Source organism: Phocoena phocoena, chromosome 10 (assembly GCF_963924675.1).
Source record: "Phocoena phocoena chromosome 10, mPhoPho1.1, whole genome shotgun sequence".
NCBI classification, from domain to species: Eukaryota; Metazoa; Chordata; class Mammalia; order Artiodactyla; family Phocoenidae; genus Phocoena; species Phocoena phocoena.
Window position 1 is genome coordinate 79,621,189 of NC_089228.1, and position 23,907 is coordinate 79,645,095.

At 41.1% G+C, this 23,907-nt stretch overlaps 1 protein-coding gene across 1 annotated transcript; it reads right to left on the bottom strand.

The window, feature by feature from the left end:
• Positions 1 to 6,320: 6,320 nt before the first annotated feature.
• IL17F (interleukin 17F) lies at positions 6,321 to 11,985 on the bottom strand. Its single transcript, XM_065885972.1, has 4 exons — positions 11,959 to 11,985; positions 8,148 to 8,201; positions 7,768 to 7,973; positions 6,321 to 6,585 (listed from the first exon to the last, which is right to left on the bottom strand). Exons 1-4 carry the CDS (start codon positions 11,983 to 11,985, stop codon positions 6,321 to 6,323), a joined length of 552 nt encoding a protein of 183 aa, XP_065742044.1.
• Between the last annotated feature and the right edge of the window lie 11,922 nt (positions 11,986 to 23,907).

A 23,907-nucleotide genomic window follows, 5' to 3' on the forward strand; every position in this document is an offset into this window, starting at 1 on the left:
ACTACTTATATAAAATAGATAAACCACAAAGACTTACTGTATAGCACAGGGAAGTATATTCAATACCTTGTAATAACCTATAATGGAAAAGAACCTGAAAAAGAATATATATATATATAACTTAATCACTTTGCTATATACCTGAAACCAACACAATATAGTAAATAACTATACTTCGAGAAAAAAAGTACATGTTGTTATTGTGGGATAATGGATGGTTTTTCCCTTTCTTAATAACACACCAGACAACACATGCCAGGTCCTATGCTAAGCGCCTTATATATATTATCTTATTCTAGCCTCTTAACAATCCTGTGGAGTAGGCGCGGTGATCATCCCCGTTTTACAATTGAGAAAAGAGGAACACGGAGAGCTTAGGTGACTTGCCCAAGATTATTAGTAATTGGTGCAGCCAGTAAGTGTCAGAGCTGGCATTTGGCTCCAACACCTACATGCTTAGTCATTATGGTGTGGTTTCCGATATTGCTATGATGCTCATACAATTTAAAAGAAGAGATGAACATTTTGCAGGTAAGAAGTCTTCGTGCTCTTTTTTTTTTCTTTTTAGTTTTGAAATATTTTCTCTTCACTACTGAGCAAAATTCTCAAAATCAGCACGGGTAAGTAGCTGCTAGTGTGCCAGCAGTAGGTCACAATTTTTAAAGCATACATTTCACGCAGCCCCTGTTATAAAATTACAAGACCAAGGTCACACACCTGCTACTAGCAAACAGAGGTGTGTTTCTAGAAGGACATCAAGAAGTGCTATTTGTAGATCAAGGGTTAATCCTGAGACCCTCCAGTGACCTTTGTAAGAAGCATGTTAATCAGTCTTCATTTCCAGATAGGAAAAGATTCCAGTGAAGAAATATTAAGACACTTATCCAAGTTTACCCGGATCAACTGATTAGATGATCAGGCAATAGGAGATCCGATCTGTTGTCCAAGATACCGGAGTTTAAACCTTGAGGCTAATATTTTACTAGCTCTTGTGACCTTGGGTAAGTATTTAGTTCCACAGTTCCCTCATCTGTAAAATGAGGATAATAATATTTCCAAACTCACACCACTGTTGTGAGGACTAAGGTGCGTGTAAAACAGCACAGTGGCTGACACACACAGCCAACACTCAATGTATACAAGCTGCCGTCATTGTTATCATTTTCATTCTTTTTAACAACCCTCGATAGAATTGTTATTGGGTTTAGCTTCCTGGGTCACATTAATACTCCAGATATAAAAAGTAAGATTCCGTTACAAATACCATTAAATCCTATCACAAACATAAGAAGATGCAGAATTATGACTTGGTAAGTACAACCCCCCTGATTTTCAGATTCACAGATATAAGGGATAAGTGCTTCTCCCCACTACCCCACACCTGATCTCTCACTGCCTGGAGGGACTCTGTTTTCCTGGGTACTCTTTAGGGAAGAAGGAATGTTTTTGTAGTCTGTTATGACACTTGGAGATGCACAAGCAAGGCTTAGAGCTCGTCAACTTCAGAGGCTACCTTTTTTCCAAAGATTCTTTCCTTGGCACCAAAGAGGGTGCCAAAAAAAAAAAAAATGATGTCTCAGTGTTGGAGAAAATGTGTGCTCCTTTGTAACCTGAGGGGAGTCAGGCTGAACAGGTACCCTTTCTGCAACTTACTGAACCAAAATGCTTTGTATCTGTGGAATAGGCTACAATGTACATTTGGGACAAAGGGGAATTTTTTTAATGTATTAAATCTATAGCTTCCTCCATGGAGAAAGAGATCAGATTTGCAGTTACCAGGAGGCGGGGGAGAGGGTGGGAACTGGATGGTAGTCAAAGGGTATAAACTTCCAGTTATAAGACAAATAAGTACTAGGGATGTGATGTACAATGTGATAAGTATAATTAACACTGCTGTATGTTATATATGAAAGTTATTAAGAGAATAAATCCTAATTTAAAAAAAATTTTTATTTTATTTATTTATTTTTTGGCTGTGTTGGGTCTCTGTTGCTGCGTGTGGGCTTTCTCTAGTTGCGGTGAGCGGGGGCTACTCTTAGTTGTGGTGTGCGGGCTTCTCATTGTCGTGGCTTCTCTTGTTGCAGAGCATGGGCTGTAGGCATGCAGGCTTCAGTAGTTGCAGCACACAGGCTCAGTAGATGTGGCTCGCTGGCTCTAGAGAACAGGCTCAGTAGTTGTGGCGCACGGGCTTAGTTGCTCCGCGGCATGTGGGATCTTCCTGGTCCAGAGCTCGAACCCGTGTCCCCTGCAGGCGGATTCTTAACCACTGCGCCACCAGGGAAGCCCTTAAATCCAAAATTTTTTATCACACACAATTATTTTTCTATTCCTTTAGCTTTGTATCTATCTGAGATGATGGATGTTCACTAAACTTACTGTGATAAACACTTCGTGGTGTATGTAAATCAAATCTTTATGCTGTACACCTTAAACTTATACAGTGCTATATGTCAATTCTATCGCAATAAAACTGAAAGAAAAAATCTATAGCTTCCTCTACTTTTTTCAACTTAATTTAAGGTGTTTAAACAAACCATCTTTATAATAATAACATACTAACAATATATAGATCATTTGTTTAAACTACCTTAAATTATATATTGAATACATGTGTACACAGAGAGTAACTAGAGAGTATAAATTTAATAACCACGAGGAATATTATAACTGTGGTGTTTAAGCATAAAAGTTGGTTGTGAGTTTCCTGGGGCCAAGCAAAATGGGAAACATAAGTTCTGTTCCTCTTGGAGTAATGACTACCGGTAACTAGGTGCCTACCATTTCCTGGGTACTCAATTGTCTCTTACGTTTTTTGTTTCGATTATATTACACTACTCTTTAAAATAGCTATTATCCCCACTTAACATATGAGGAAACTGAGTCTCAGAACCACTAATTGGCCTAGATTTATACAACCAGAAAATAGAACCAAGATTCAAAATCAAGAGCTGTCTAAATATTAAACGCATTTTTTCTACCTCTCCTATTAGAAAAAAGACAAACCAATTTCATAACCGTTTTCCTCACTGTAAATTACAAGCGAAACTTCTCCCATGTGACGTCATAAATATAGGTGACTTCTATCCATGTTTGGGGAGGAAGAGAGAGGGAGCGAGAAAGAGAGAGATTGAGAACGTGTTTTTCCCCTCAGCCAAGACTTCGTAAGTATGAACTGGATATCAAAAGAAAATTCTATATGCTTTCAAGTTGCCATGTGGAAAGAAAAGTTCCTCTCTCCACACACTATATGGTGATTGGATTTGGACGCCTGAACCATTCAACTTGACCACTTCTCCTACAGGCAAAACAAGACACCTCCAAGTCCCAGAAAGCTGGGCGCAAAGCTAAGGAGCACAGGAGGGTCTCAGGTGGCTGCCAGGTCCCCCAGGAGGGAGCCATCATTCCCTAGGCACCTATGCTTAGGGAATCTGGGGACAAACTGACGCAGTGTGCCACTCTGTGAGTGGGAGAAGACCTGCAATTTCCTGAACAGCAGCCAACCGTGGAGGGAAGCTGTAACTCAGGGCTCCAGGCTCCAGGGGGCGCCATGTACAATGTACCTGGAGATGTGGGCTGGGGAGGTCCTTCGTCAGGGCTCCCAGAGTCCTTATTGGAAACGCTATAGAACCAACATGAAAAGTCACGAACTTGGAGTCAGTGAACCTGCTTATGTCACTAACTACCCAAGTGACCTTGAGCAAGACATCTAATTCATCTGGGCCTCATCTGCAAATAAAAAAGGTCGACAGGTGACCTACAGGCACCCCTCCAGCTCTAACTACGTGTATCTACCACAGGAGAAATTGCCTTCCCTCTGACCTTGTAACCGGCCTTCTGGTTTCCATCCCTTTTATACACTTACCACCAAAATTCTCTTATGAAATACAGCTGTGTTCTTATAACATCTGTAATGGAGCATACAAAACCATCCACGAGGGGGCCCTCTGCCTACTGTCCTTTGCCTACTGCCATGTTCATTCATTCACTCATGTTTTCAATCGTTCTCTCAAGAAATATTTATGTATCCTCCACTGTGTCCCCGTGTCCACATTATCCCAGGCATATGCTGTTCCCTTAACACACCAAACTTTTTTGTGCCTCTGCACTTTTGTTTATACTGTTCCTTTTGCTAGGAATGCCCTTCCCTCATTTTCCTCTAGAGCAACTCTTATTTAATCCAGTGCAAAAGTCATCTCCCTTCTGAAATTTCCTGGTGAGCTATCATCCGCTGTGTCTTCTTTAAATCTCAGACCTTGATCATGGTACTTAGCACATCATTTTGAAATTACATGTGACCACATGTAACAAGATAATATCTTGATACATTCAGAGGCATAATTTTTTCCTCTGCAATGTCCTTCACCTCTCTACTTCTCTCATCACTCAGATTGAGGCTTTTCGTGTGTACTACCTTCAGGGTAAAGCTATTACTGCCAAAATGAACAGGGAAAGGAAGATTCATTGCACAGATTTCTGCACCAGTATGGACTTATGGGATTCACAGCAAACTTACAAAGCTGATAACTATGAGAGAAAATGGTTTTTAGATTCCAAGAGGCTGAGCATTTTAAGTACCAACATCAATGTTTATACCATAAGTGAAAGACTCTGAAGCAAAGAGAAGAGCCCACTTACCCTCCTCCATCCCCACCCTCACCTACAGACTAGGTAAAAGTTGCCCCCACTAAAGAGTTAAAAATGGGTGCCAGTCTCCTGCCCGCTGCCCATCCTCAAGCCAAGTTGCAGGTGGGAGTGAGAACTGATGCCCCATCCCCTCTCCGGAACTGAAAGGCAGCAGAACACAGATGTGCCTTGAGCCGGGAGTGTAGCGGTGAAGGAGAAAATGTGGTGCATCTGGGCGAGAGAGGGACCAGTGAGCCTCTGAGTGGTAGGGAGACCAAAATCTGGAAGCCCCTGTGTCCTCAAGAAGCACAAGAGATTCATGAAAGACCACTAGTGATTCCAGATGCAGAGTGACTGCCATGGCCCTAGTGACCAGGGGTCTGCAGGCGGCCACTACCAAGACCATGGCCCCGGCCATGTGCATTTGTTACTTTTCTTCGTGTCTCCAGTAGCTACCACAGTGGCCAGTAGATGTTCACGTTGTAAAATAATATAGCCAGGAAGACAGAGCAGTAAAGAGTCATAGGGAACACGAGCCCTGTTTGCACCATTTTCTTTAACTCTCCTCCTAACCCCCAAGAACCATTAATAATAGAGGAACTCTCCAAGGCATGGAAACAGAGAGGAGATTGCTGGTTGCCAGGGGCAGGGTGTGGGGGAATGGGGAGATGTTGGATGAAAGGGACACACTTTCATTTATAAGATTAATAAGCTCTGGGGATCTAACGTACAGCCTGGTGACTGTAACAATACTGTATTGTATTCTTGCAATTTGCTAAAAGGGTACATCTTGAATGTTCTTATCACACACACACAAAAAGGAATTATGTGAAGGCATGGAGGTGTTAAGGAACCTTATTGTGGTAATAATTTCACCATATATACATGTATCAAATCATTACATTGTTATTACTTAAATTTACACCATGTTATTTATCAATTATGTCTCAAGAAAGCTGGGGGGGGAGCTAATATCACCAAGATCACACACAAATAATAATAATAATAATTCTGACACTAGCACTCTGATGAAATACGAAAAAACAGATGACAGGTATATAGAATTTCATAGTCTTCAGGTCCACAAGGTTTGTGAGTACAAGCTGAGACTGGAAACAAACAACTAAACTATTTTCAATCATCAATACTTTATTATATTAGTCCTTGTTATATTAATTTTTCTCCTACAATTTCATATAATCAATATATCATAAATACATGAACAGTTTCCCTAGAGGTATAAATATCAGGCCAACCTCATCTATATTTAGCAAATGCTTAATAAACAGGTGCTGGATCCTTATCTCCATTCTTCCGCCCACCCCATCCTGCGCAGACCCTCCCACACACTCTTACATTGTGCTTATTTTATTTGTTGCCTTTTGTGGAGCAGAAGCCCATTTTACCAACAGGGCCCCCATCCAATGACGGCATGGCTGGGAGGTGGTCGTGATAGCACATAAGCAGAGTAGGTGAGGGTCCTGCATTCTCCTCCATCTATTTTCAGGGGGGTGGGACATTGGAACATCTCAGGACCGTATAAAGATTCTGAAGCCCCAGAAAGTTACTCTATCTAATACAGAGCTTTGAGAGTCCCATGCAGATCTTATGAAGAGACCTGGGAAGTGGAGAGAATTGGGAACCACACAGGACTCATGGCAAAGTGCTGGGTAAAGAGGGGCGTTTCTACAGCTTCTTCAGCTGAGCTGATCTGCCGCCCTCAAGCCACGCACGTAGCGGACGATGGGGGTGACACAGGTGCAACCAACAGTCACCCGCACCTTCTCCAGCCGGAAGGAGCGAGAGCAACCCTGGGACTCCCTCCGGAGGACCAGGAACTCTTGCTGGATGGGGACGGAGTTCATGGAGCTGTCTTCCTTCCCCTCGGCGTTGATGCAGCCCGTGTGCCTGCACCGGGCCTCTGCGATCTCGGAGGGGTATCGGTGGGGGTCCCGGGTGACGCTGCAGGAGGAGCAGGGAGAAGCCGATGGTGAGACCGGGGGTGGGAGGCGGGGAAAGATGCACAAAGGATGGGGGCCCCGCGGCACTGGGCGCCCACTTGCAGGGAGGCGGTGCCGGGCAACTCAGGGCGGCAGCGCAGGCGCGGAGCAGACAACCTGGACTCAGACGCTGGCCCGTGGCGGGTGCTTAACTCCTTAGGCCTCAGTTCCCTCAACCTTAAAATGGGGGTTCGCAAATTCGTCTCCTGTGGGATTGTTACCAACACTCGGTGATACAAATGCGTATGAAACGCCACACCGTAAAACGTTGGCATTCCATACATGTTAGATCTTTTAGTTCATTTTCCTTTTCATTTTTATTATTATAATCATCATTCATCCTTTGGTTAGAGGCTGAACATCACTAGGAGGTCCCCCAGTACAGTCTGCAAAGCCTGCTGCTTGGGAAAGAAAACCAAAGCCCTGGGGGGTTGGTGAATCCAATGCCTTCTTTCAATTTCTCCCTGAATAGCCCCCTTGCCAGGGGGAATAAAGGCAGCAAAGCCAATCCAGCCAGCTGGCAAGCGTACACTCTGGCTTCCCAAGGCAAGCAGTGCAGGCAGCCCCAGAAGCACTTTTAATGGCCCTCGGGCTCTGTTTTCATACTTATATTTAGAGCATATAAATGAGTGCTTGCTATTCCGAGAACCTCCATGTGAGACAAAATCCCAAGTCTGTACCCTGAACATCCTCACCTAGCATCCCCTTCCCAAACTGGCCTTTCTCCTCCACTCTGGCCTCCTCCACACTCCTTGAAGACTGAAATCCAATCTGAGTGGCTCTCTCTGAACTGACTTTTCTGGTTCCCATTTATCTCCATGCAGAGACCATTATGTGGGCTGCTTTAAAGAGTCCTCTCTTCCAGCACAGAAAGTTTGTAAATTCCAAATCCAGGGCTGCGTGAAGCAGAAAAGGGCAAAGGGTCGATGAGAGTTTGGAAGCAAAATAGACCTTCGACCACATAGGAGGACTTAGCCCAAAATAGCAAGAAAATGTGAGCATCCAGGGAAAGTGGAATTTCTATTTTTCAGAGTGAATGTCAGGACTATTATTTTTTCTATATTTTTGAAATTTTCTACTTATGGTTAGAATAAGTTAACATGTTTTTCAAAAGAACGTGGAGGTCAGTCTCCTTGGCACGTACTTGTAATCCCAGGGGGTGCTGGAGCGGTTCTGGAAGCCATGTGAGAGGGGAACGCCCTGATTCTGCCTGAGGATGCGGATGTCAACCCTCACAGTGTGGTCCTCCGGAGGGGGGCAGAGGGCAGGATCCCCAGCTTTGGGGCTTTTCCGACCTGCCACCTCCCCCAGGAGGGTCAGCCCCAATGTCAACAGCAGCAGGGACTTGACCTGGAAATAGATGAGAATGGAACTGGTTAGGGACTCCGGTGTCACTTGCTGACAAGAGACAGGTCATGCTTCAGCTGAACTCAGCATCCCTGGGATGGGATCAGGGCTCCTCTCTGAACCTCAGATCCTCACCTGGCAACAGGAACAGTCATAATAAGCTACCAGCGTACCAACCTGAGAACTAAGCTCATTAGCCTGGCGATTGAGCCCTCCACAGTCCGAGAGCTCCTGAACAGGGAGAAAGACAGATATCAGGATCTGGGACTGGGTTTAAATCCTGACCTGGTCTCCTCACTGAGCCTCTGCTTTCTCTTCTTTCCAGCCAGAGCATAATAATATATATAATAATAATAATGCTTCATAATAATATTCCCAAGATTAAATAAAACGTTCTTTGTCAAGCACCTACAATAAAAATAGGGGCTTAAGAAATGATAACTCTTGCTTTTAATTTCCAACCTCACATCCATGAATCCTCCACAAAACTCTTTGTCCCAGCCATCCCCCCACCTGGAATACACAGCCCCACCCCTATCCATCCAAATCCTCCCCTTCCATCAGGGCCCCACTAGGACTCCCTCTCCTCCAGGAACTGTCCTGAAAGTCATTCATTCATAAAGCTTTTACCATCTAGCACTCAAGCAGCCCTTCTTTATTGTCTGGACATGCAGTATTTGTGTTCATACAGATCTACACCTATTAGATGGTAAGTTCCTGCAGGAGAACATGTCATAGAACAGGTGTTCCAAAATACTTTCTGGATGAATGAAAGAGCGAGTGAGTGAATGCATGAACAAAACAAATCCATTTAAATTAACAACACAGTTAAGCTCAACGCATTAAGAAAAACACCATGCAAAACCGACTATAGCAGAGTTCCAATGACCCATGCTGACTGAAGGAAGCAGAGGCACTAAGGGTGCGCAAGAGAGAAATGGAAACTATTTCTCTTTAGCTCCAGAAAATATATTTTTTATACTGACATTGAAATACCCGTTTATCTGGTATTACAGGAGTGCACAAAGAAAGCGTTCAGTGAAGACCTAACTAAAATAAAGGAAGAGCTAAAAATCTCTCCAGCTTCCCTTTTTCATGACCTGCTTTGCTCACCCCACGGTGACCACCGACCCTCTCTGGGGATGGACAAGCCTCGTCACCAATACTCAACATAACGCAGACCCAGGGCTGAAAGTGAGTTACTTTCATCCTCAGGGCTCAGTGTCGTTCAGGCTCACACCTTCCGTGAGTTATAGCTGATACTAAAAAGAAGCTGAAAGCAAGATCGACCCAGATAAGCCTGAAAGAGGCTGATTTCCCTCCAGATAATCAGCAGGTGTCTACTTTTGTCTCTTGCAATCATTCATTCATTCAACAACTCTTTCCCGTCTCTGGGGTCAAAAGTCCTGGGTCCATAACTCAGTTCCAGGACTCTTACTAGCTGTGACTCAGTTTCCTCCACCAGCAAATGTGGAGATTAAATGATAGGACCCATATATAGCATGAAGAGCAGGGCTGGGACATGGAGAGTATTCAGTATAGGTACTATTGTTAAGTCTACATGGTCCTAATGATACACAGTGGACGAGAAAGATGTGGAATTTGCCCTCACGTAACGTCTGTCTAGACAAAGCACTATGACATTTTAAAAAGTAAAAGGATGCCTGCTTAGACAAGACGGTCCTTAGCTTCCCAACATGCTCAGCCCAACCTTTTACTTACTGCACTGTGAACTCCTGTAAAGAGAACATCTGAACACTTGTCTCCTGAACTCACCTGTGATTCGTGCTCACCCCATGTAGGAACATGCTCCAGAACCCGGACAGCTCCCAGCCCATAAGAGTTTGCCCTACCACCGTATTGAGGATGTCCTGTGTGCCTGCACCTCCAATTTCTAATCCTATTCTAATGTCCTTTGCCCTGTCACGTTTCTTGCTGACAGTACAACAGATTTCTTCAAAGGAACCAAAAATAGACGTGGCTTTAGAACACAGAACTATCCAACAAATCTGTTTAAACACAATGGCTTTAAATTCAGAAATCTTGCTTCTGAACCATTCAAGGAAAAGAATATTACTTGGAGCCAGTAAACCTAGATTCATGTCCTCATTCTTGGGCATAGAGTATCCAGTGATGTTAAATCACTTAAATTCATTGAGCTGACAATGGGGAAAGTCATCCCAATCCACTCCCCTGGATTGGTGCAAGACTCAGAGGTAAAAATGATGACATCATTAATATTAATATTTAACATTCTAATTCGAAAAAATACATGCACCCCAATGTTCATAGTGGCACTGTTTACAGTAGCTGAGACATAGAAGCAACCTAAATGTCCATGGGCAGATGAATGGATAAAGAAGGTGAGGTATGTGTGTGTGTGTGTGTGTGTGTGTGTGTGTGTGTGTATATATATATATGTATGTATATATAGTGGAATACTACTAAGCCATAAAAAGAATGAAATAATGCTATTTGCCGTAAAATGGATGGACCTAGAGATTATCATACTAAGTGAAGTAAACCAGAAAGAGAAAGACAAATACCATATAATATCATTTATATGTGGAATCTAAAATATGATACAAACGGACATATTTACAGAACAGAAACAGACTCACTGACATAGAGAACAAACTTATGGTTACCAAAGGGGAAAGGGGGTGGGGGAGGAATAAATTAGGAGTTTGGGATTAACATATAGACACAACTATATATAAAATAGATAACCAACAAGGACCTACTGTATAGCACAGGGAACTCTATTCAATATCCTGTAATAAACCATAATGGAAATTATGGTTTATTTATTCACTTATATATAACTGAATCACTTGCTATATACCAATGTTGCTAATACAACATTGTAAATCAACTCTACTTCAATTAAAAAAAAATTTATTGAATGCTTTCTCTATCCTTATTGGTTGTTATATTAAAGTGGCCAAGTTAACTAAAAGCCATGCCTGCATATATCTGCTATTTCAGAGAATAGGTTTAGTCATTCTCAATGATATCAATCAATCCTTCCATGAGGGAGATACCATTATTATTCCTCTATACAGATAAGAGGAATAAGAATGCACAGAGAGGCTAATCCCACACTTGGTAAGTGGTGAGGCCAGGTCTGTCTGACTCCAAAGCCCATGCCCGCTAACTACTGCACTTTGCTGCATTTCTTACCATCTCTAAAACAGTATATGAATATAACATAGTATTATCATCACCATATGCCATGACCTTTTATGAAATCCAATCTCTTTTAAGTTGCATGGCTTGTAAAAAGAGAGAAGAAAAGGAGTATTTAAACCAATAATATGGTGAATGGTTTCCCAAGCCCTGCTTTCATGCTGCTGTATTTTAAATTCTTCGAAGGTCTTACCTGACGAATGCCAGGTGAGATTCTAGACCCAGGGGATGCAGATTTCCATCACATTAACATCTTCCTCTCCTCCAGGAGGAAGGAGACAATGCAAAAATGATCAGCTCTCAGAGATGTGTCAAATGTCTCTCCCATAGGAGCTGTCCAAGTGCATCACCAGGTTGTTTCACTCCCTGCATCCAGGGCACTCCTTGTCATCTGCTCATCTTGGGGGAATCATTACCCCTATTGGGGCCCCAGCTTCCTTGGTTAAAATCAACATGTACAGATCCTAAAAGTCTGGCTAAGCTCCCCCATGAGATGAGGGCCAACTTAACTCTACAATGGTGGCCACAAGAGAGACCATGTCCAGTTTGTGATGTCAAGAACTTCAAAAGCTAACACCAACTATGCCAGAGCCATCGGTGAAGAGCTATGGTTTTACACCCCATTATAATTTCTGGTTATTTTTTCTTTTTCTCCACCAGACAAGGATCAGCGTTAAAGTCAGCTCTGTTTTTTAAAGAAATGACCCCCCAAAAGACCCCAACCTAGCATCATTCCTTATAAATCTGCTTTCCTGAAATCCTAGGGATGACCAACACAAGAATGATCCTGACTACTCACCATGGCCATGTCACGCAGGAATGTCATTGTCACTTTGCTCTGGTCACCTGTTTTGTGCAGGAAGCTCTTTCTGTGCTGTGTTGCCTTCTGTGTGCCCGTGTGGTGTCAACGAGAGCACTGTTGGTTTTATAGCAATCTCTGTCCTTGTTTCAGTTGACCTGCTTACTGTCTAACTTGTGGTTGCCCCAGAGTTACTGACGAATGTAGTGTTTGTTTTTTTTTTCTATTCCACTTCCTGAAGGGGAATCGAAGGGGGACCCTAAAAAGGGATGATGAAAAAAGAATCAAATCTTCCTCTTCTTCTGCCCCACTCCCACCCCCATTGTCCTCACACTACAGCAAATTTTCTTATGTACTACAGAGATGAACCAAGTGACAAACTGCTGTCATGATCTTTCATGTTCTTCCACAAAATGGCTAAGAACTCTAGTCACGCACCTTACATTCTACTTTCCAGTCATGCAATGTAAACTGAGATTTAAGTGGATAAGTCATCCTTCGAGGAGGCTCGGTATTAAACAGAGGACTATCTTTAGCTCCGTTTTATGAATGGAAAAAACAAAACCAGAGAAATGAATGGCATCAGTGAGAGATTCAGAAATTATATCCCAGGCAGTTAGTTTCATGGTCTCCCTGAACTAATTCTGTTTTAACCCCATGGTTAGACTCCTACCAGTGTTTGATAGATTGATAATCGTTACTTATACAACATATAAACAACTATTATCTTGGCTGTGTCTGACTGAAGATGGTTTGATTTTTTAAACTAAATGGATTAGCAAGTAGAACCTTTAAATGCTCTGATGTGTAATTTTAAATGACTTGCAAAAATGTTAATTTATCTTAGTTCAGTTCAGGTCAACATTTATTAAGCACTTGCTGTATGCTGGGCATTATAGCCTAGGGATACACAGACATTTCTGAAATAACAATAACTTACTCTTTTTAATGCCCATTAAGATCAGGTAAAATTACACATGACCTGTAAATAAGGCAGGGCACATTCTAGCAGGGTAAGTTTACTCTCCTCCATCACGTGTTTGAACAAGTTTGCCCCATTTTCTTTAAATGTAGGAAATAAAGAGGAAACAGCTCTTGGGCTCATGAAGCCCCTCCAAGATTGATCAAAATTCTTCTGTGATCATGAGTCTTTCACCCGTGTTTCTCCTCCCCATGCCTGTGCGTTCTTCTCTACACCTCTCCTCTGGGACAATCAGAAATGTAACCCCCCTAAGAAGACCTCCTTGAATCACCGCTCCCTCCCTCATTACTCTGTGCTCATCTTTAGTCTACCTCACACTTGCTTATATGTTTTAGGATGGTTCTCTGGGGTCTTCATGGACTTGGGGTAACTTCAGTTCCCCCCAGTAATCTCTGCCAGCATCCTTCTCTAAATATATATCCCCAAGTATACAATCTAAATTAAGACAGTGTATATATACAATGGAATATTACTCAGCCATAACAAAGAATGAAATAATGCCATTTGCAGCAACATGGATAGACCTGGAGATTGTCATACTGAGTGAAGTAAGTCAGAGAGAGAAGAACAAATCACTTATATCACTTATATGTGGAATCTAAAAAAAAAAAAAAAAGTGGTACAAATGAACTTATTTACAAAACAGAAATAGAGTCACAGATGTAGAAAACAAACTTACGGTTACCAAGGGGGAAGGGAAGGAGAGATAAATTGGGAGATTGGGACTGACGTATATACACTACTATATATAAAATAGATAAGTGGTAAGAACCTATTGCATAGCACAAGGAACTCTACTCAATACTCTGTAATGGCCTATATGGGAACAGAATCTAAAAAAGAGTGGATATATGTATATGTATAACTGTTTCACTTTGCCGTACAGAAGAAACTGACACAACATTATAAATCAACTAAACCCCAATAAAAATTCATTTTAAAATTAATTAATTAAGACAGTATATTTTCTATGCATACACCAATTCAAGACAAGTCCCCTAGGCAACCCCTTCAGGGGCTTTCCCTGAGCCCATCTTATAGAGAATTTTCAAGGCCTCTCTGGATACATTCTTCCATATACTCGGTGAAGCTGACACCGTGAAATCAAGAGTCATGTTTTCAGATTTGCTTGTATCACACAAGCTATCAGAGCAATACGTGCAATAGACCCTTAAAAGCATATTAAGTTGAGTGGGCTGAGCCACTCACTTTCTGCAGCAGTCTCTTCTCCACGCAGAGCCATACCTCCATGCAGAGAAGACCACAGCAGCTCTCCTGGAAGAAGAAACAAGGAAATCGCCTTGAATTAAGAATGTCTGATTCAATACAGAAGGATTTGCTGGTTGCAGAGAAAATTAAATATTTTTTTTTATGTAAGAAGGAAGCAACATTGAATTTTTATGTGCCCAATGGTCACAAAGTTTTCCCCCATCAAGGTAAAACTAACTAACTTATCAGGATGTCAAACTAGTAATCAACCATCACCAAGTTTGAATTCCATCAGTGGATCCAGATCATTCTTTCTTCTAACAATAATAAACCATTCTTATTTGGGGACCCAGTAATAAATATATGATGAACACAAAGCTGATTATGGCGGAAGCCCTTCACTAACTGACCCTGTACCACTTGTGGCCCAAGCTGCTTCTGGCTTTAAGAGTTTCAATAATCCAAGTGGAGCTATCATTCAACACACCAACAGCTACAGCACTCTACACACAATTCCAAGGGCCCACAGAAAAAGACAGCAGGAAGCTCTGTAGTGGTATGAATGAGTTACACACAGCCTCCATGTCGTAAAATATTACAGCTGTTCAAACATTCAATTAAGCAAGATTTTTGTATGCCCTCCCATGTTCTGGAAGCCGTGCTGCATTATAGGTAATAGACTGTACTAGTAGAGTCTCTACCTTAATGAGTTTAAAATATAGTTATGGAACGAAAGCAAACACAGGTATATTAACCAATAAGATAACGACACGGGATTGTTGGATATATTGAGAGCTAAATGAACACATTTAGCTTTACAAATCCAACCCTCAAGAGGTTTCATCTTCACTCAAGAAAGGGGAGTCTAAACATTTGCAAATATTTAATGAGGACATACATTCATAATTAAAATCTTTTTGCACCGTAGTTTGAATTAATGTATTTTATATTATTTTGCAGTAAAACATAATTCAGATTTCTATAGGCCTTAAAACCACAGACAGTGCTTCCTATTTGAATTGTCTTCTGTAACAGATTTCACTAAAATTGGACCAACTTGAAAGAAAGAAAGAAAGAAAGGAAGGAAGAAAGAAAGAAAAGGGAGTCTAATCAAGAAATGTTGGCACAACCTAGCAGAATACATGTGGATACAGAAATCGATGCCTAGAAGTGAGGGGGTTCCACAGCAAAAGGCTGAAATGGTGGCATTGTCCATGGTGGTCAGGTGGTAGGCTATGATGACAATGAAATTGGAAGCTAGATAAATGATGACCAATGTTATGAATGGCAAAACATTTGGTAAAATTATTGCCTGCAGTAACGTGAGAGGCAGATATTGTACCTAGAGGTCCAATAAGACCTCTAAAGGAGGACACTGGGAACAGAATGCCAGCTATGTGTGTTGGAGGTTATTGTCTGCATTTGGTGAGGTAACACAAGAAAGACATGAGCTCAGGAAAGAGTAGGCAGGTTTGCAAACAAAAATGAAAGAGAATGAAGACAGTCCAGAAATTCAGAGCCTTGCAAGTTTGGAAAAAAAACCAACTATTTCTATCCCCTGGAAAAAAACCAACTATTTCTATCCCCCCAAAGCAAAAGATACGATTGGAAAAGCCTCTGAGGTAGAAGTGCCCAGTAAAACCTTTCAACCAAATACATTTCCTACAAGCGGGAATCAAAATGAAGCATCTGGAAATCCCTTTACGTAGGTAAGAGGACTCAGAAAAAAACAGTGTAAAGGTAGAGTTCTAGTAATCTACCATTAAATCAAGACAGGGAGAGTTATACTTGCCATCACTATTTCAGATGCAGCCAAAGAGCATATTGGGGGGGAACCTCCCAGCTGGGTGGAGCCAGCAATCACAAAGAGTACTGGGGAGGTGAGCCCTGCTCAAAAAGCAGAATCTGGGTCTGATCAAAGCATATCCCACACGCCCTGGCTAAGGGAGCCCCACAATGTTAGCCAAACAGGATTTCAAGGTTGCAACAGATCAAACCTACTGTGTGCACCTCCCATTCTTTCTCTCTCTAAATGGAAGTGTTTCATCCTAGTCTAAACTGACTGAGAGACACCTTAAAAATTTTACAGGATTTTCTTACTCTCAGTTTATCAGAGCTCTGACTCCTTATTAAAATAGCCAGTTAAACAATGTTAGCATATAACAGGTTTAAAGAATATTGATAAAGAATTAAATGCAAAATATAAATTATCACTATCTCATTATCATTCTTATTATCATTCACTCTCTTATTCACCAAACAAAAGCTATTAGTATATAATTTACTTTAACTCCAGTCTTTTTTCTAAATGAAATTAAAACACGCCTTTCTAATTTCCCTGAAGCACTGATTTATTTATGTTAGAGTCAGACCCTCTGAATATGGGTTAAAACATTAGGTCAGAATGGCCTCAAAGCATTATGGCTTTTATTCCCAACCTTCTTGCAGCTCTCCTCGTCATCAAGCACAAAAAGTCTTCCTCCTTTTAGGCTATTCAAACTAATTAAATATAAGGTTTATTTGCCTTTTCAGTCCCTAGATCATTTAGAAAGTCCATGTCCCATTCCCTTTCATAACCCTACTTCTCCGTCCCCTATTGAAGAAAAAACATGGAGCATCCTTAAAACTATAAAGCCACAGACCCTACAAATCCACATAATTCTTTTTTTCCCCCCTTTTAATACAAACGACTGTTTCCAGTTTCAAGATTCTTTGCATCCATTACTTCATGTTTACCTATTTGTTTGAGTCAAATATTCAAACCCATTATGTACTTAATAGAACCTCCATAAAATCACACTCCATAGCAACCAATTCTTTTTTTTTTAAAGGTCAACATATTTCCACTGTGAAAAGATTTTCAAGAACAAAACAGCTTTACTTTTGGGTTAAAAATCAGAGTTCATTACAATGATTATTTTTCAGATGAAAATGCTGCGCCAGGGTCTTCACATGCCGAGGTTTGTGGCCATAGGAATTATTTGGGGCTTAGACACAGAAACCTTCTCTCTCTCTCTCTCTCTCCCTCCCATCCTCCCTCCTTTCCTCCCTCCCTCCCTCCCTCCCTCCCTCCCTCCCTCCGTGTGTGTGTGTGTGTGTGTGTGTGTGTGTGTGTGTGTTTATCTGTCTATTGTCTAAAAAACAGTGTAATTCCTGATGTTCTGATGAAAAGGTGAAGAATCTATGAAAGAGTTACAGGGAACAGAAATGAAGGGAGTGGATTGGAGGCAAAAGCTGAAAAAGAAAAAAAGTATCAGGTTGGGGGAAGACTTAGGAAAGCAGTTTCCCAGAGTGCTGCGTGAGAACCCTGGATGGAATAGGGTTGAGGTCACTGAAGAAAGTTCCAGATCAAAAGCAGAACCCCTCAATTCTGAATCTATTCTATGAACCATGGAGCTGTGTGCATCAGAATTTTATGTCCTTATTAACAAAAACACCATTTATTAAATGCCCACTCTGTGCCAGTCGCCATGCTGGGTACTTAACATGGATAAGAAGAAGAAAAATAAAAGTACTATCCATAAAAGAAGAAAATCATCATGAGTTTCCTCCATCCAGGAGTGCCATGAACTTCATGTTAGACAAAATGGCACTTCTGTTTTGGAGAGAACTTACCTTAGGCCTTTTTGGAAGTGCAAAGATAGAGCCTATCTCTATCCAGGGTAAACACAGAGAGGGAAGTTCTATTCTTCCATGGTGGAAACAGAGAAGGAGATCACTACACATACAAATAACAAGAACTTGAGTTATCACCGGAGAGAAGAGAAACGGAGAGAGATGCCAGTTAGAAACTTCAGTAGCTGACACAGCAAGGGAACTTTAAAGAGTCATGAGCCTAGTATTCAAATTGTTTCCATGTCTACATTGTGCCTTAATTCTCTTCCATTATTACCACATCTAAAATAAAATTCTTTACATGCCAAACAGTCCTATAATGTCCACACAGCAGCAAGGAGATGTGGAAAGAAAAGGCAGCCTCGGGAGAGGAAGCAGCAGAAATGGGTCAACAAGAATTTGGAATGAGAAAGTAAGCACCAGCCCCACCCCTGCCATCTAGCTTGCTAGAACCTGGGAGCTTGTTAAAAAGGCAGAATCGCAGTTGATGGTTGTTAACCAGACTTATCGTGGTGATCATTTCACAATATATACAAATATAGAATCATTGTTCTATACCTGAAACTAATATAACATGTCGATTACACCTCAATTTGAAAAAAGAAAAAGTAGCAAAGTTTGCATTAGAAGAAAATAGATAATAAATATGTGAAAAAAAACCCAGTTTAACCTCAAAAGCAATCAAAGTAATGCAAACTAAAATAGAATTCCATATTTAGGCTATCAAACTGGCATAGATTTTTAACCATGAATATTAATAGGAGAATAGGAAAAAGGGGTACTTTGAGGTATTACAGCTGGGAGTGTATTGGTACAACTTTTGTAGGGTATTTAATAATATGAAGCAAAAACCTTAAAAAAATGTTCTACCCCTGGGAATTGTTCTAAAGAAATAGAGAAGTACCCAAAGACCCACATACAAGGATATTCAGTGTGGGAAAATTGAAAACACCCTAGATTTCTAACAGTAGAATAATGTTGATAGTTCAGTGAATTGTTAGCATGTATATATGATAAAACCTATGTAGCCACTAGAAATTGCTTTCCAAGAAAATTTAATAACTTTAAAAATACCTTTTTTGTAACAATTTTTGAAAATATTAAGATACGGTTCTTCATATAAAGCATGACATTCCTTTGATGTAGATACAAACACACTATGTACATGTATATGTATATTTGTGTGTGTGTGTATATGTGTAAATAAATGTACGCTCAGAAAAAAGCCTGAAAATATATGCAAAAAATAAATGCAGAATCTCGGGCCCTCACCCCAAACCTATTGAATCAGACTCTGCCTTTTTACAAGATTTCCAAGTGATTCTCATCACATGAAAGTCTGGACTGCACTGCTTTAGGGAACATTAAAGAACGTGTGGGATTTCCTATAAAATTACAGCAGGGCTCACTGGACACATTCCGTTTTCTGAAGCTGAGAAATTGAGAGTCAAGTACACTTGAAAAGTGATTGGGATAAGAAAATCAGAGCCTTAAATCTCAGAGCTGCACTCCGTCGAAGCTAAGAACCATACACCTCTTCTACTCTGCAAGGTTCTTGGGCAAGGGTGGGGATGGAGAGACCAGGAAATTGAGGTCTTTCCATGTCGAAATTCAGCAGCAGCTGCTTTGGGTTGACCTGATCGAGCCACCCACAGGCGAGCTACAGGCAACTCAGGGTTTCGTGCAGACTTTCACTTACTCATCGGCCAAGCTATTCAATAATTTCCTGCATCAAGGTGAATGGAATTAGTCAACTGACGACCAGAGCGTCATGCCCAGGGAAAGCCCAAGTGGGTGTCTGTCAAATGCTGTCCCGTGTTACTGGCTTCCTCCCACAAAAACCCTCAGCTGTTTCCACCAGGGTTGTACAGGAACCAGGGATCAGCAACGTTTGCTCCTGGACTTTCCCCCAGTCCCATGCTGACAACCCACAAAGTTCTGGGGTGGTGAACTGGGATGGAGGGTCTTGCTCCAGAAAGATGAGCTTGTACTCTACTCTTGCCTCTGGGTTGGATGACCAATTCCTTAGACATTGGCCTAAATCTGATGCATGGCCCCAACCCAGTTTGTTAAAGGAAGTCACCCTCCCCAACCTTCCGCATGAAAGAACCTCATTTTCCAGCTTCTGCTCCACAAAATGTGTGGTATTTCTGAGGCCTCATCCTCTGCAGGCCAGGTCCTTTTTCCTGGAAAGTTCATTTCAGTTCTTCTGCTCATTTAGGCACTACCCAAACTCCTGGACTGTTCCTCAAAGTCTGTGTCCTCTGATCCAAAACCCACTAGTGTCTGACCCTCTTCTGAACTCTCCACTTGCTCTCGTGGAATTTCATTTAGCAGTTACTAGAGACAACTTTTCTACCATCCACTTGAACAGCTATTTGTATGTGCTATGGCTTTTTACGTTTTCAAATGCTTCTTCCTAATCTGCTCTCTGGATCTTAAACTCTTTAAAGGAGACACCCGTGGCTTCTGCACACCCCCATCCCAGCAAGTACACTACCCATGGCTGGTGCTCAGTGAAGACTTACTCACTTGACCCGATTTAATTTAATGTTCATACTAAGTTCTTAGTATGAACATTAATTAATTTCTTCTTCCACCCACTTTCTCGCTAAAGAGGGGGATCAGAATATGCCACCACAAAAGGTGCCACTTTGGCATAAGGATTCATTTGAGCTGAAGGCAACTGAGAAACAGCAGACTCAGGAAAAGCTCTCGGTCCCCCTTTCTGTCTAAAAACCAGGCATAAATTTCCTTTTGTAAAGGTAGCAATTTTCCATTTGTAAAGGAAGTTTACATATTAGAAAGAGGGGGACAACTCTTATGGATGATAAAGGCACTAACTTGAGTCTGCATAATAAACCTTACTAAATAACCCTTATCTTTGATTAGCTTCCCCCATATACTTACCTTCCCTTAATCTACTTCCCCTAGAAGTTCAACACTCCCTCCTTCCTTTGTCTAGTTATCTATCCACAGTTTATGACTCTTTGTTAAAATGGTATCTAAGCTGCTGGGTCTAACTGCTTCTTTGAATCTTCACTTCTTTTCTACAAAGGCCTCTGTATGCACACATAATAAATTCTTTCTCTAGTAATCTGGTTTTGTCAGTTTAATTTGCAGGACCCCAGGGACTAAACCCAAGAGGGTAGAGGAGAAAGTTTTTCCCCTCCTTCATTACTTTCAATTCCTAATAGATCAGATAACTTTTAAGAAATCTTATTTAAAGGGGGATATTTTGGAGAAAAGAAAACTTACAGACACAGAATATTATTTTCAAGTATTTAGAAAATTTTTAAAAGGGAGAGGGATTGGACAGTCACCAGAAGGTCACACTAAAGCTTGATAAACATATGGTAGTGACATTCCAGAGAGGAATGGTACACCAGGGGGCTCTGTTTGAACGGGACCATCTCCAACTTCTCTTTCAATTTGGGGATCCTATGAAAACCAAAAAAATATGTATTGATATTTTAATTAAACACACCCACAATCTCAGTCTTAGGAGTAGAGGTGTGTGTGAGTGCACACATATCGTGAGTGTTTTTGTGTGTGCATATCCGTGGGAGATAGGAACTAACATAGCTTCAGTTTTCTCCTTTTACTGGAAAGCAGTCGCATGACTCAATTTGAATAATTCTGTGTCATCACTGCATGTTTCCCATGAAAATACAGGTTAAGAAGAGAATAAAATGGAGGGGAGAAGGACAAGAAAGAAAGGCACTGAAACAACCACACTTCTGAGAAATGTGCCACTTTCACTCTTGCGTGGACTGACTCAGACGGCCGAATGAATCTCGGGGTTCTCCTACTGTTCCTAGAAACGCTGTAGAACGACAGGATGAAATGGGTTTCCCGTGAGAGGCAGTTCTTCATCCTTGCTTGCTGAGGCAAGGGGATGAAGGATGCCTGAAGGAGAAGGTGGAGGAGAAGGAAATCAGTATCTACCTTACATGGTAGATAAAGCCACACAGCTTACAAAGCATTTTCATGTCCACGATTTTATCTGATTCACACAACAAACCCATAAATCTCTCCATTTCACAGGTTAAGAAATTGAGACAGAGTGCATGGAAACTGTCCAAAGCCACACAGCGATTAAATATCAGAGCTGAAATTCAAACCCAGGGCTTTGATTCGGAGCCCAAAGGATAAATAACTTTCTCCAGATGCAGGCTGGAGAAAATCTGAAACACAGGCACCCAGGCCATGGTGGAGAGTGAAGAGTTGTCAGAGGACCAGACTGGCAGGGTGAGCAGCATCTTCCAAGCGACGCCTGCCCTGGAGTCAGGACACCTGAGCCCTCTGCCCATCCTTTGAAGAGGATGGGAAGTGAAACCAGTCTTCTATTTTTTTTTTTTTTTTGATTCTGAACACTTTTTAGCCTTTGCACATTGTCTTACACACATTTATCGGTGTTTTAACAAGATAAATGAACAAGCAGCCAGATGGTTTCAATGACAGCTCTTAAGATGCCTCACTCTACCAACTTTTTACCTCTGGTTCTCAAAGATTATATAGTGGTAGAAAGTTGCCTTTTCTGCATTTGCTACGTGTAATGAGAGGAAGAATTTCTAAGCCACTTACATATCACTGAATTGCAAGCGTTACTGAAGGTATGATATGAGAAGTGAATGGTATGAGATCATAAAAATTAATTTCAAATTCTAACCAGAGTAAATTTGGCAATTTTAAAAAGGTGAGAGTGGGAATGGAAATGATATCCAATAAACTGTAATGGAAAAGAATATGAAAAAGAGTGTATAGGGACTTCCCTGGTGGTCCAGTGGTTAGGACTCCACGCTTCCACTGCAGGGGGCACAGGTTCAGTCTCTGGTCAGGGAACTAAGATCCTGTAAACCACATGGCACAGCCAAAAAAATAAAAGAAAAAGAATGTAAATATATGTATAACTGAATACTGTGCTGTACAGCAGAAATTAACACAACGTTGTAAATCAACAATACTTCAATAAAAATCAAATGGCCCTGGGTTTGGATCTAGAATCCACCATCGACTAGCCATGAGACCCTGGGCAAACTATGTAATCTTACTCTAAACCTATTTCCTCCTCTGTAAAATTCGGATCATAAAACCCACCTCACGGGATTGCAGGGAAGATTTATTGAGATAATTTATGTGGTGCCTAGTCTATAGTAAGCCCTTAACCATGATAGTTGTTATTAGCAGGGCCAACCCCTTCCCACCTGTCCCAATCACCAGGTGCACAAAGAAGCTGTTTCTGGGAGTCAGTTTGCTTGGAACAGCATGCCTAGGTTAACTCTAACTTGCTTAGTTTTTTTTTTTTATCATCAAAGTTCAACGTGACAGGTTGAATTTTTGCACTTCTTCTGTAGTAAGATTTTTAGAAATCTGACTTTCAGCTCAAAGTTTTCAAACTACTAATCCCTAAATTCCTGTTGTATATGAATCTGTCTCAAGACACCTGATCTGTAACTTGCTGATACCACTGGATATGTTGTGAAGTGTCACCTTTAAAACTGGTTTTAAAGTTCACCCAAAGTAAATTATAGTAGTTGTATCAGGGTATGTTGTGAAGTGTTATGTTGTGACGTGTCACCTTTAAAACTGGTTTTAAAGTTCACCCATAGTAAATTATAGTAGTTATATTAGGGTATGTTGTGAAGTGTTATGTTGTGACGTGTCACCTTTAAAACTGGTTTTAAAGTTCACCAAAAGTAAATTATAGTAGTTATATTAGGGTGGTAAGATAATTTTTTGTTCTCTGTTTTCCTAAATACTCCATGTTGTTTTATTAGTCATAATTATAGTTTTTAAAAATAGAACTATGCCCATAGTTCTAAATTTCAACTTTAGGGTATGTTTTTGGAGATTTTACCAGCTCTGTCATCGCTCTCATTCAGGACTCCATCTACTTAAATTAGAATAGCAGCATGAGCTGACCTTTCTATGTCAAGGTTAAATGCTGGAAACGTAAATGTAAGAAGGCTTAGCTTGCTACAAAAGTACTTGCTGGGAGAACTATTATCAGAAGGGTAATTCTTAGCAGAGGCTAATATCCTCCTACAGGCTATGGAAAAATACTCAGAATTTCATAGTAAAAATATTTAGGAAAAGAATTTAGAATCTTAATTCTCTCCCTTGAGGAATAACTGAAGAGA